This window comes from Lepisosteus oculatus, chromosome 11, assembly GCF_040954835.1.
Source record: "Lepisosteus oculatus isolate fLepOcu1 chromosome 11, fLepOcu1.hap2, whole genome shotgun sequence".
NCBI classification, from domain to species: Eukaryota; Metazoa; Chordata; class Actinopteri; order Semionotiformes; family Lepisosteidae; genus Lepisosteus; species Lepisosteus oculatus.
Genome location: NC_090706.1, coordinates 10005001 through 10019319, shown reverse-complemented (window position 1 = coordinate 10019319; position 14319 = coordinate 10005001). Strand labels below are relative to the sequence as shown.

The 14319-nt window shown below is 39.7% G+C and overlaps 1 protein-coding gene across 2 annotated transcripts in view; it reads left to right on the top strand.

Annotated features, from left to right (window-relative positions):
* The window catches only part of nkain1 (sodium/potassium transporting ATPase interacting 1), a 108266-nt gene that overhangs the window by 68677 nt on the left and 25270 nt on the right, over positions 1–14319 (top strand). For both annotated transcript variants that reach the window (XM_015348610.2, XM_015348611.2), the window contains one exon: positions 14145–14282. In XM_015348610.2, the coding sequence (XP_015204096.1) occupies positions 14145–14282 (138 nt within the window). The remainder of the gene's footprint in view (positions 1–14144; positions 14283–14319) is intronic.

The window sequence follows — 14319 nt, the reverse complement described above, 5'->3', positions numbered from 1 at the left end:
GCACACTGTAATCGTTCCATTGTACCTCAATGACTAACCCTTACTCCGACCATGACAGATTCTTCTTTATTGCCTGTTTTAAGTCCGAAATGATTACCATAGCAGAGTTTGCAGCAGGAGGCATGAAAGATTTGGAGCATGAGCACAGAATGGTATAAAAATGCTTGTACACTTTGGAATTACATGATCCCCGATTAAAGCATATACAAATGAAGTGATACACAGGGAAACATCAAACATTTTCATTTTCTTTTTCCTGCCTGCCGCATATGTAGTCACGACAAAATGAACCAACAGATATTACCTGATTTCTAGATTTGCTCTACTCACTGTGTTGCTGCCACACATCAGAAAGTGTTGCTTTTCCAAGGACTGGTATTGGAGTAGTTTTGCTGGTGCTGTGTGGTCTTAGCTGGGAATTCACTTCACCCTCACAAATCCTGCTTTACCTGCAAGCCTGTCGAAGAACAAGTGAGCTCATCAAATCAAGAGTTTGCAGACATCGCTGTTGAAAGGATGTGTCAAGGATTTTCTTTCCTTCCTGGGTGTTTAGAGGGCACCGCTGGCAGGTGTGCACTCATTAATAAATTAGGAAAGTAAGCTGTAAATGTCTTTCTTTGGCAAGTTTACATAATCCGCTTCAACATATCCCCGATCTGCTTCTGTAGTGTATAGCGGTCGCCTTGTACTAAACACATACTTTCGGCTGGCTGCCTCTGCGTTTATGTAATATAACTGAGGTATTGACTTTTTAAAGTGAACATTTCTAATCTGAAACACATTACAGGTTTTTTTTGCCATTATTTGCTCCTTTTTGCCAACGTTCTTTTTAACCACAACAGTGTTCTATTGGAGCATTCATTTCATTAAAATATTCATTAAATGGTGAGCGTACTTTGTAATTCTGCAAATGAGACAGCGGTGGAAGTGGGAGGGGTTACGTTTGTAAGACATTGCATTTCAGTTGCGTAGCAATCGTTGGTCAATGTAGAACACTTTTCCTGTTGAAACCATTTGTAAAAAAAATAGAGAAGAAAGAATGTTAACTACTTAATATAAAGTGGAATCAAAACACCTGAAAATAAACTGCAGACCCTGGCCCACAGTTTGTTGTGAGGAACAAAAAACTGCACAGCTGAGATATCGATGAGGCTGCTGTCCTTGGTCCTGAAGTGCTGAAGGCAGTAGGTGGGTTGCAGACCAGCAGGCAGATGGTCCTGTATGATAGTCGTACATTGCAAAGCTAATGAGCAGTGCTGCTGGACCACACTGGCTGCTTTGATTGACTGGACCTGAGCACGAGCCTACAGATCTCTTCTGATAAACTGTTCCAGAAATTAGAGAGGCCACGTTTCCTCTTTCGAGGACTGATTAGACGAGTCGATTGAAGAGCTGCTCAGCTGCTGTTGAAAGGCTGTGCATGTCTGTGGGTCAAATCAGGCATTTTCCAAGAGAGTGGAGTCTCTATCCTGCACAGAGGCGCAGCACTCAGGCAGCTGAAGACAATGTAGTCAGTGATGTTTTAGTAATGCAAATGACAATTTTGACAAGCAGATTTAATCTTTTATATGGTTTAGAATATCAAAGGTAAGAAAGATTAAAAATGAATGTTGCAGCAGGGGGGAAGCAATGCTTGTTTGGTTTCTCTTTGAATAGTCAGTTTAAGAAAATGGAAGATCTGCTTTTAGGACATTCCCAGCCTATCAATTCCCACTGTATGCTCAGTGTGTGGCAGACGTTACAACTCTTTGTGTAAAGATATCTCTTAACAACAACATGCAATTAAACAATGTTCACATCACAGTCCTAATGTGTCTAGAGTTTTTCCAAAAAAATCATAATTTAATTTACTCAAATTCTTAATTCAGATGATTATTTTGCACTTTTCATTTAAGATGCTACAAAGAGACAAGCACCAGAATGCCTTATCAGCCATTTTGGGGTTTCAGGGTACGGGCCAACTAAGGGTTATGGTCTGGATGCAAACCGCCTTACACAGCCCTACAGCCATATAAAGCCTCATGCAGCCATTTGTTTCTGAATGTAATGGAGGTCTGGAATCCTCCAAGATCTGTCAGGAAGAGATTCTGGAAGTGGTCCACTTCTGGCCGCCAAACAAGTAGGATACACCAAGGGTGTCCCTCCCATTCTGTTTTTACGTGTCGGTAGCTATTGTTGAATTGCAGCTTCTTGCAGTGCAATTGGCCCTTAGTACGTTTAGTGAGCACTGTGTCACTTAACAGGATAGCAGCCTTGCATTTGGCAGTTAAAGGATGGCTGAACAGTGAGGAAGTCCGGGGTGCTGTGTTAGGTTTCCAACTGAAATAATTTACACCCTGGGGAATGTGCACTCTCTATATAGCTGCCTGTGTACTGCATGTAGCAAAGACAGCTGATGAAAAATGGTCTTTATCAAGAGGCAACACAGTTTTACACTATAAAACACTATATAATAAATAAAAGTCTTCTTAGCATAATTATTTCTTGCTTACACTATGTTTATTTTTTGTGCATGGTCCCCTAGTGTGTAACTAAGGTTTGTTGGATGCTTTTGTTAAACCTTTAGTCTATTGCAGCTTTTTATTTTGGCTCCTGTTATGCATCGCTCTCACCCCCTGCCGAGCACTGCCCCTGCAGTGAGATTTCACAGCCATGTAATAGTGACTGCAGTCCTGGGTGCAATTAGCTTGTATATCCACATGGGCATGAAGGTTTCTTTGGCAAGTGTTTCTTATATCTTACATGCAAACTGGCTCCAGCACAAAAGTAGAAACTAACAGCTTGTCTTTTGGCAAGAACACAAAATTCTCATTACTTCACAAGACAGATATTTTCTGTGCCTTTTTCGTAGCTCTCATTTGCTCCTGAGTGGTAGAAATGGAAGTGGTTAACTGAAGATCAGGTGGGATAACAATGACAGGTCAATTACACACAGCTGTACCTAATCACCATCATTATGAAACTACAGTAAATACATATACTGAACACAAACATCTCCCTCTTCGTTTGTCTCTAGCATCCCTCCTTCCCCCCATCCCAATCTTAGAGTTGCCTCTTGGTTCAGTTCACTCTGAATGGGGTTTGAACCCCCTCATCATGTGGCCAGGAGGCTTACACATTAACCAAGTGGGTTAAACAAAACCTATCTCTTGAAGTATTCTAGACATTCACAAAGCATTCAAATGTTTTTGGCCCTAGGAAAATGTGAGAAAATTGAGGTTTCCAAACCCCCAAAAAATGGATTGGATTACATTTGGACAATTAGGTAAATATCAGCTCTATAACTGCAGTATGTTCTTGAAAGCAGATCGTGTTTTTTATAGCTAAGAGTGCAAAACATTAAGCAGCTGTGCATTCAGAATTCATATTTTGCATGTATTCAGAATTTTATATCCTCACCAAGCTATTTTGAACATTTGGACTGTCACCAAAACATCAGGGCACTTTGCAACCTACAGTATATTTCTACATTTGCCCTGATCAGTCCATGGGGATCATTTACTTTATGCCCAACCATTGTACTGCATTGTGTGTTTTATAAATCATCACCCAGCATGCATATAAAATTCTGTGCAGTGACAAAATGTAGCCACTGCCAACCAACTGTGTTGGAAACAAGCATAGATTAATTTGACAAGGTAACACAGCTGATTTGCATTTTTGCTTTCAAAAAATGCAAATGCTAAAAAGTATAATGCTTGACTGGAAAAAAGGTTTTGATATTCTCGGATTATTGTAATGCAGGCTTATTCTCTATATAATAAGACGCCGACATAAAAAAATATGTACAATTAAGACCATTTTGACATGTTATAGGACATGATGTGTAAAACAGTGGAAAGTCAGTAAGTGCTCTGCCTCACAGATCCAAGGTCCTGGGTTTGATAACACCCTAGTATGTCTTTCTGTGTGGAGTTTGCATGTTTCCTTTAGTATGGATTTTTGCTCGGAGCTCCGAAAGACATTGGTTTTTCTAAATTAACCCTTTCTCTATGTCCTGAGTGCTGTCAATCCTGCCATGTTCCCTGTGTTTGGTAATAATCTCCACCTTGCTACAACCCTTACAAGGATGCTAATTCTGCTGCATGCTAATTATTCAAAGACAATAGAATAGAGAAAACAGTAATCTGTTAACATACAGTAATTTTTTGTACTCATCAGATAATATATAGAAAATTACAGGGCCAGTGGTTGTCTGTTATTTACCAGGAGCTTATTTTATTTTTGCAAACTCTTTAAATTATGAGAAAACATGTCTGTTTTGAAATTCAGCTTTGCTTTGGAAAAAATAGCTTGTAAATGATTTTTTAAGAAATTACTTTTTTACTATATTCATTTTAAGTAAATTGAGATCTTAAAGGCATTTGAAATAATCTTTTTAATACACAAAATATCCCAGTGGAAAATTACAGATCGCCCCTAACTGGTAGATATTGCTCTAGCGCTTTATGCAAATTTCCCTTTTAAGTGATCATTCTACATATTTTTTTCAGAAACACCAGACTCTTAACTATAGCTGTGTCTCCTTCCCATTAGTTCTATGCAGGACATAAAAATGACAGAAAGTATTTAACAATGACAGTCATCACAGTCAGCTCCCTCCAGGCTAAGCTTCTTAATAGTGTGCCAAATAACATTTATCCAATGTTGCTGTAAATATTCCAGTCTGTCAGGAACAGGAACAGATATGAATCGGTAGAGCAGTCAGGTCTCAGTTTAAGAAAAAAAAAGACTTTAAGCTATCTTTTTAAACTTTCTGAAGGCTTCCGAAAATATTTTAACACTGCCAGAGGAGACAGGATAGCTCCTAAACTGGAAATCAGTAGAATGTATTACAAACCATATGTGTGGAATAAAACTTTGTTGTGGCAGAAAACAGAAGATTTGAAAGGGCAGCACCTTTGGTCTGGAGTGGGGGTAATTAATGAATTAATGAGGTATTTCAGTGATCAGTATCAGGGCAGCCTTTCTTCTGAGAATCTGTGACTTGGACTCTTAGGTGATGAACAACAAAAAAGCAGGGAAACATTCTGGAGGCAATGCAGACAATTCCAAAAAGTAAAAGAATATGTTTATTCTCCTAGTTAAAACAGAAGGTGTGTTAAAAACAGTATTCATTCTTCAGTGTTGCGCAGTCCCTTCACAAACAATTGTACTTTTTTTAACATAATCCTGATCCTAAACACACCACCAGATTGAAATCATTTTCACAAGGATGAAGAATAGCAAGGTATGACTATGCTGTGCAGCTCCTGTCACCTGACATTAAATCTATTTGAATATTATAGGATGAGCTTGATGGGAGAGAGAGAAAAATGACTGCAGATGGAATAATCAATCATGTTCCCTGGTTTGTCAAAAAGGAGGATTGGCAGACTAGATTTGATGTACTGTATTTCATTTTTAAAACTGGGGCTTTCTTAAGTATAAACCTACCTAATCTATTCATCTAAACATAACATTGTGTCCAGGAACTAATAAATCACAATATATCTATTTATATGTTTTATTGTCTTTATCCCCAACCTCTCCAAAAGTAGGACAATTTTATTAATGCAGTGAACACAGGGCCTTGGTTGTAAAAATGGGGAAAACTTAAGTAGCTAAGGTGTATAGTTCATTTAAAAATTGTTGTATTGCACAGGGAATTTTCTTTGAGGTTGCATAACTGGGACAGTTATTAACAGACCAATTTGTTATTAATGTTTTATCACATCGACATTGTTGTTTATGCACCAAAAAACACAGATGACTTTTTTTTTAACGCTTTCACTTCTGGGAGGTTTTGAAAAGATCATTTATCTTTTGATTTTCCCATTTTTTTCCCTTTCCTTAATCTTTCAAGCATTATTATCCTGAATCCACTGCAGTGCCACTCTGTTGCGATGATCAGAAAACAACAGAATTCAGAGTTACATATTAAGTTATTTACATTGCTGGAATTAAGTATTCTTAAGATCACGTCTTTTTTGGCAGTTGACACCTGAAATGCAAACCTCAAAAGCTTATGATTTTTACTTAATAGAGACTGAGTCTGCTTAGTACAGTCTGGAAAGACTTTACAGGTCATCAGAAGTGACTTTGACCCATTTAGATTTATTCTTTCCACGGAGGATTAATGAATTGCATTTCAAAAGCACAGTCCACATTAACTAAAAATCAAAATTATTAACCTACAGTACCAGTCACTTTGACAAAGCTTATGCAAAGGATGTTCTAAAATTCGGCTTGGTGCTGTGATAGAAACACATACAGTATTTTACAATATGTGGATTTAACGCTTAAAAAACCTGGATGCCTCCTAGAATAACTCCAAAGCAGAAAATGCATGACCTCAGCGTGGTTTTTAAAGTTCATTTTCTCCAGCTGGCAGACAGGGGAAGGTGGGAGGTTGTGGGAATGAGGACGATGAGATTCAAGCCCTTCTGACTTAAAAAAATGTGACTCAGTCACAAGCACAACTTGCACAAGAACAAGAAGTGTGCCTCGCCACCTACTAGTTTTGTGTATGAATAAATCCCGTTGAATCACCGAAATATGTGCAACTTTGGTTTAAATGCCCACGGTGCAGATTGAGGCTTGGCAATCAGAATGATTTAGTACCCCAGATTGCAAGTTTAGCAATTTCACGTGCGAGTGTGCCCAAGTATCAGATTGATGGCTCTGAAAACTGTGCCAATGGAGGGACTGTTTTCCGCCATGAACGGCCTGTACTGAGGCAGTGGTGTCTGATCACCCCATGCATGGTGATGAGTTAGTACCGTCCCAGGCCCCACTGGGATGCCATGTGAAAAACCTGGGCTTCATCAGATTAGTTCAGTGTTCAAACCGCTGACAAACAGGCTGGTTGCAAAATACCCTGAAAACTCATAAAATTGTCACCACGACAGAGGTTCGTATTATTCATAATGTTTTGTGCCTCCATTGAAGAGATTTGCCATGCGTTCCTGATACACTGATGATCGTTCCCCTCCAGGGGGGGTTAAACTGCTGTAATTTCGTTTTGACAGGCAGAGTTCAGAATTCCGACACAAAGCAAAATATGAGATTGCCACCTTCCCTGGGGAGATGAGAGCTGAGCCTCTTGTTGTTTTATATACAGTATCTGAAATTTTGATCTTTCTGTTCCGCTGGAGTTTTTTTTCCCTGACATTTTTACTGCCTGTTTCCCAAGCTGCCGCTAAAACTCTAATTCTGATTCGAACTCTGAACTCAAATTCTCAGGAACAAGCAAGGAAACTAGAAAGTGAGGTTCGCAGGGAACCCTGAGAAATCCTGTCTGTGGGCAGTTGTTGAAATCAAGCAATAATAACAGAAAGGTCACAGATAGAAAGGAGGAATTCAGCTCTTCTTTGCATATTAACTAAATAGTAGCTAAATGATCCCAGAATCCCATCATTTCTTGAAGTGAAGTGACTGTGCAGTCGTTCCAGGTTCTCCATAACCCTTCATGTATTGGTACAGGTTTTAGGGTGACTTAAGACCAGCATTATTTGGAGACTTTTAACACCTCAAGTTGTAAAAGGGAATCAGTGTGAGTTTTTTTTATAAGGAAATACAGGAAGACTGGGGAGCAGTGAAAATTTCTTTATTCTTTAGTATAAATGGAACAGTAAGCAGGCTTTATGTTATTTGTAACTTCTTTAGTTATTTTTATTTTGGGTGCAATTCAATGCAGTTAATTAAATAATTAGACCAAATGTGTGACCAAGTAGTAATTAAGTAGCCCATAATAATTAAGTTTTAGATTCCTATTCCGAAACAATCATAGCAATAAAAAAGGCCAACAGATTGTTAGGATATACAGTTAAAATAAAGGATTAAAATCAATAATTAAATAATTCTACAATATTCCAGTAACAACCTCAATTTGGAATATAGTGCACAATTTTGGTCACCATGTTACAAAAGAAATTGCATCTCTGGAGAAGTTCAAGCAGATAACATTCTTACACTGACAGCCTAAAAAGATTGAATCTTTTTAATCTTGACCAGATATCGAGGGAACTCAAATTATCAAAGACATGAATAAAACCAACTCAATGTAGTTATTCAGAATCAACCAAGAAATACAAAACAGTTGACACAAGTGAAAATTTCATGAAAGTACATTTAAAACTGTTAACAGAAGACCCTTTTGTACACAAAGGATTGTGGAGGTATGGAACAAGCCAGTGAGCCATGATGTGTGATCTGATTTTATTTCTTCTAAGATACATCTAGACAAGAATTTTGGATCGCTATTATTTAGCTCCTTGCAACCATACACTAAGATGACCTGAATGACCTTCTCTCATTTGTAACCTTTCTTATGTTCCTATATGAAATAATCCATCTTTTTTTCAAAAATTACAAATTCTTTCAAACATAATGCCCATTTTCTCAGTATGTCCTTGTGTTTCTGTAAATTTTGAAGTCTCTTGACTTGATTTGAATTGATTTGACCAAAGGCTTTCAGGACTTTAAATAGCTGAATCAAGGCCCTCTCTAATCCTCTCTATTCCAGGCTAAAAAGATTCATTTCCCTTCACCCATCTGAGAGTAGCTTTCTGAATATGACAATAGGCTGTACCACCAAATCTTTCTTATCTACTGAAATGAGCATGTATCAACTGATTCATCCAATATTACGCTTCTTCAAGATTTGGAATTCAGTGGCTTTTCATGAAAGATACACTATTGATCTTTCAGGCTGTTGTGATTCTTGCAGAAACAGCACCCAAAGCAAAAGAGTAAAAGTGAATTATGAGCGTCACATATAGGCACATATTCAGGCTTAATTGCTGAAAAGCAACATATGAAGCACTGGATTTGTCATGTTATAGGGTGTCCAAAAACGAACAAGTAGAGGTTAATTCCATGTTGAGAAGTGGAAAGAAAAAAAATATCTGGGTGTTAGAACTTTCTTTGGGTGTGAGAAAGCTCCACAGCCAAAGTTTAATTTTTTCTTCTACTTTCTACTTGTATTACTGACTTAAATGTGAATTTAAGTCATTTACTGACTTAAATGACACAGACACGCAATGCTTGTGCCGAGTCAAATCTCAACTAACGCACCCACCTCCATCATTTCACTTTAAAAAAAGCACTCACATGTTACATGTGCCTGTGACTCCACAGCAATTGTCTGCAGCCCCATTTCACCTCTCTCAGCCTCTCTTCTGCACGCACATACTGTACAAACACATCCCTGTCGCTAAAACAGCACGCTTTTATAAAGAGGTGCTTACTGATTGCTTAATGTTGAGGTCAATAAGCAGCAAATGAAAGAACTTTGAACAAGGCTGGACAAAGGGAGAAGCAGTGAAGTGCCAGACCAGAGTGACTGGGGAGAGGGGTGGTGGTCACATTTGTCTAATAACACATTATTTTGTCAAAACTGCCTGGCGGAACGCTGACATTTTTACTGATGTAAAAGTAGTGGTGAATTCTAGACAGTAATGTAAAAGTGGTCAAATCAAGACACATGGAAATACAGGGTAAGGAAACGGATATGATAAGGGGGTGTATTTGACCCTGTTACACCAGTGTGCCAATTAGATAAAGGAACAAGGCAGTCTTGTTGAAACGTGATTTTCCCGGCTGCTCCAAAGAGATCAGGATAGCATTTTTTCTGTCTCTGTCTCTGTATCCCTGTGACTGAAATACTAGAGTTCAGATTAATTCAGCAGTAGTGGATTTATACAGTCACATTTTTTTTCAACAAAGTAGCTTTACGATGAAAATAACACAGAAAGACTTGTGTGTTAGAACACCCAGTTTGTCTGGTGAGTAATATTCACTGAATGCCACTGGCTTATTTCCAGCTTCAAAAATAAAGAAGTTGAATATTTGATTTTTTTTTTAAAAAAATGCATGCATGGCTCATTTGTTGCTACTCCAGATGTTATTATGCCTGCACGCTGCCATTAAATAGATTAAATTTGTGTCTTCCTTTCCTTTGTCAGTAGAGCCTGTTGGCACAAGGAGTGGTATTCAGTCAAATAGTCTGCCACTTCAGTAGAAACCAGATTAGCTTGTTGACACCTTTGTGGTGTTTTAAACACAGAGAAGCACACTTTAGCATATACAGTATATTCATTTAGTAAGATTAACCTCACAGCTACTAGAGTTAGAAGATAATGTGTAATGATTACATAACCATAATTACTCTTTAGAAGGAACGGTATTTTGGAAAAAAAATTCCTGTGAGAAAAGTCAGCGTTTTGTATAATGAGTTAAAATATGTTAAACAGATAAAGCAAAAATTGTGCGAAAGTGTACACATTCCTCTTCAATACTAGTCCTTCAGGACTTCTCTTAAAGCATCACCTTCTTTAGACCTTCAAAGTGCGTTAACTTGTTTCAGTTAAGAAATGATCAACTTAATTACCTAATTATGAGAACAGAAGCACATACAATTCTGTTTTCCCTAAGGACTGGCATTACAGAGCAGAGTCCTACTTTGCAATTACTAAAAAAACTTCGGAGGTACTTTAGCATAACGAGCTGATAAAAAAGATAGGGACCTGCAGGGTTTTCTTTTTCATTCAGCCAGCAGAGTCTGTACCAAGGACGGGTGGCTGCAGTCCTCCAGGGCTGACTTCCTGCTGCTTTTCCAGATGTTTTTCACTTAGCAGCTTATTCACTGATTCACTTTTTATTCCAAAGATTAATTAGACCAGTTAAGTTCATTTTGAGTGGAGGTGGAATGCAAATGAGAGTTTCCTCAGGATCCTCAAAGACTGCAGGTGGCTTTCCATTATGTATACCAATAACACAGATGAACTCTCTCATGTATATGGATTTTATGTAACTTTATTGGACTTTTCAGACGGGATCGGGGAAAATACTCCCCAGTATACAGGCAATGACCTAAAGCCTGTATCTGTATGTCTTCCAAAGGCAGCTTTACAGCTTTATAGGTGTAGCAGTGTATGCATGTTCAAGGCTATGACCATGACTTGGTCATGCAGCAGAAATCTTCTGCATTCCTTCACTCAATTGGTGCCGGATGTTACTAAAGTTCACCCCGATGACACTCAGTCCTGTGCCGTTGCTTGGGAAATACCTGTCATTGCTCATGATAGAAGCATTACTGCCTTGCAGCACTGGGGCCCTGGGATCAATTTTGGACTCATCTGCATGGAGTTTGTATATCCTCCCCATGTTCGCTTGGGTTTCCTCCGCTTTCCTCCCACAGTCCAAAGACATACTGGCAGGTTAATTGACTTCTGGGAAACTTGTTTCTGGTGTGTTTGTGTCTGCGTGTGTGCCCTGGTATGGAGTGGCATCCTGTCCAGGGTGTGCCCTGCCTTGTGCTTGCTGCTTGCTGTGATAGGCTCTGGCTACCCCTGAATTGGATAAAGTGGTTAGAAAACTTATGGGTGGACGCCAACAATAGAGCCCAGACCCAGATCTGCAACATCTAGACTTGAAACTTGAGAACTTCACACTGTGAGTCCCAAAGCGCCGAGAGGAAAGCTGGCATCCGTCGGAGGATTGACGCATCGCTCCCTGACATCTCCGCAAACTCACGAGTGACCACTGGGTGTCACTGTTCTGCGGCAAGCTGGAAATTCTCCTGTTGACTGCAAAGCAGCTAACTCTGGCGGCATATTTCTGCACGTGTGCTCCACTGTTTGGGAAATTTGACACAACTGGCTAACGGCGGACACAGACTCGGTGGGGAATGCAGGACTGAAAGAGCTTTCTTTCTGGCTGAACTAACCTGGAGGCCTTTCCTCTCATTCCTTTTGTTGATGTTTTTTACTTTGTTGGAGGATGGTGAGGAATACATTTTCTAGTACCCACACAATTTATTTGACAAGAGAAGAGTGCACAGAGACCTTGTGGGGCTCAAGTGTAGTTGATGGTGGTTGTATTTCAGAAGACAACGAATAAAAGCACAGTTTCAGAGCAGTATCAACAAAGAGGTAATTGGCCTGAAAGCTTCTGAGATCCACTTCAATTACGGTTTTGTAGTGTTGCAATAATGGACAATGCAGTAGCGCTTGGTGAGCGCTAACTGTTGCTTATAGGAACGAAGCCTTGGGCTGTTCTTTGTTGCTGTGAGTTGTGGCAGTGAAACACAAATCAGCACAGCTGCTCTGGGATTACCTTTCACTACAGGCTGAGCCACAGCCACTAGCACCACTGGCGGATCCCACTTGCATGAAGTGAGGAGCAGTTAAAGAGATGGTGAGGGAATCTGACAAGGTAATCGCATTACATCTGCAACCTCTGGCGGGTGTATTAAATAAAGGCTGGAGCTATGCAGTTTGCTTTAGTGGAGAGAGCAAATTGGATGAGAAGAGGCTTGCTTTTAAAACAGTCCTTTAAGATGTTCAATGTCCAAAAAGAGGGAAACACAATGTAACTAAGGTCAAAATCCCACATTTTTGTTTATGTTAAAAAAGCAATTCTATGGCACATCAATACAGCTACAGCTATGTACAAAATAGTCAGTAATACTTTTAAAATGTATTGAATGTATTTTTACTACAGTAAAACACCTCAGACACCATCCTCTGACTCCATTTCTCTCTGTGACTTTCTGTACATGTGCAGGCAGGTAGTCTGGGTGCTCTGCTCCTGCTAGCTAGATTAAAAACCCAAGTGTTGACCCTTTGTTTTGCATAATACTATTTTTATAAGTAACATAACGCTCTTATTGATTAGTTGATTGGAAACACCATTAACATATCAGAGAAATATCAGAGCAGTCTTTTCGAGTATTTACCTGTCATTCATTTTAATTTGTTTGTTTGGGATTAAGATTTTTGCCTTTTCTGATCTCTTGATTTGTAATAGCTACCTGATGATCAGTTTGGCTCATCTGTAGAGACTCTGCAGCGGCAGGCAGTGGATAAGTATTGCTAACTCTCTCCTGTGACTCAGTGGTTGCAGTTGCTGAGTCACTAGTTTTACAAGCTGTGACTTCCAGGAGAGTCAGCACTGACTGGAGGAGCAATGTGTGGGTTCCCGGCATGCTCTAGGCTTCACGACAGTGAGTGATGCCTAAGATAACTTGGCCAATTTATGCCCAGCTAGCAACAAGCCCCAAGTGCCTCTAGGTTCAGGATGGCCTGGTCACAAAAATGTGTATTATGGATGTGTATGATGTAATCCAGGCCAATAACTATGCCATGAATTTGGTCAGTTTAAGAAACCTCATTTTTAAGTACTTCTGTCCAGTCGTTTAGTCACAAAAGGGAGTTTACAGTCTTCGTTTACAGTCTTATAAAAACAAAGATACCCAAAAGAAGGTGTGACTGTGCAAGGAGTCTAGCAGGTGTCCGCAGTTGCCTACTAAAATCCTTAATCCGTTCACTTTAGTAGTTATAGGCACATATGTACATACTGTATACATTGGTTGTCCCAGTTTTAATTAAAATGGGATATGTGCTGACTAACTTCTCAACACCAACTTTACAGTCGGGCAGAGGCTGCCTGTTCACTTCTGGGGTCTGTACTGACACTTGGGTCTGTATACTGGCTGCTAACCAGACTCTGAGCTTCATGAGCAGCTTAAAAAAATCCCAAGAACAATAAGGAATTTTTATCCCCGGTGATGTGAGCTACAGTGGAGTGCCTGTGCAGAATCTTGTAAAATGCCGAACCCCAGTCTAAGCGCTAGTAATGGGGTTCACTGTGCCAGCACCCGACACCACTCTACCCCACAGCTAGTGAAGAAAACAAAGTACCAAACCTTGTGTTGCATTGAATTGCCTTGCATTTGCATTTGATGAGGTATCATTATGAGATGACATCGTAACGGTGATCTCTTCCAATCCTTTTGACAGGCTGTGCTTACTGTACTATAACTGCCCGTGGAGTTATTCACCCCAGTTCGGTGCACTCTCTCACTTATGCCAGCAGCAAGAGAAGTGTGAGCCCGCACGCTTAAAGCAGCCTTGATAAGAAAGACAGAAATGTATGCAACTAGCAAAACCCCACTTACCACATGCGCTTACATGATACTGTATATTCCTCGTGTATGACCTCATGCATCATTCGGATGCCGAACGTTATAGTGACTAATTATCCGTGTGATTCAAAGTGAATTATCTTGTGGTGTATATCTTGCTTCACCATTTTTTATGGGTGTCCTGCAATTTGGGAATTTGTGTTTTTTACTCTGTCCTCCCCATTTTTTTTTTCAGGTAGCGGCCCTGGAAAGACAGATTTTTGATTTCCTGGGCTACCAGTGGGCGCCGATATTGGCTAACTTCCTCCACATCATGGCGGTCATACTGGGCATCTTTGGCACCATGCAGTACAGATCTCGTTACCTCATCCTGGTGGGTATCTAAATGAATGCATTAGCTGTGGGTTTTG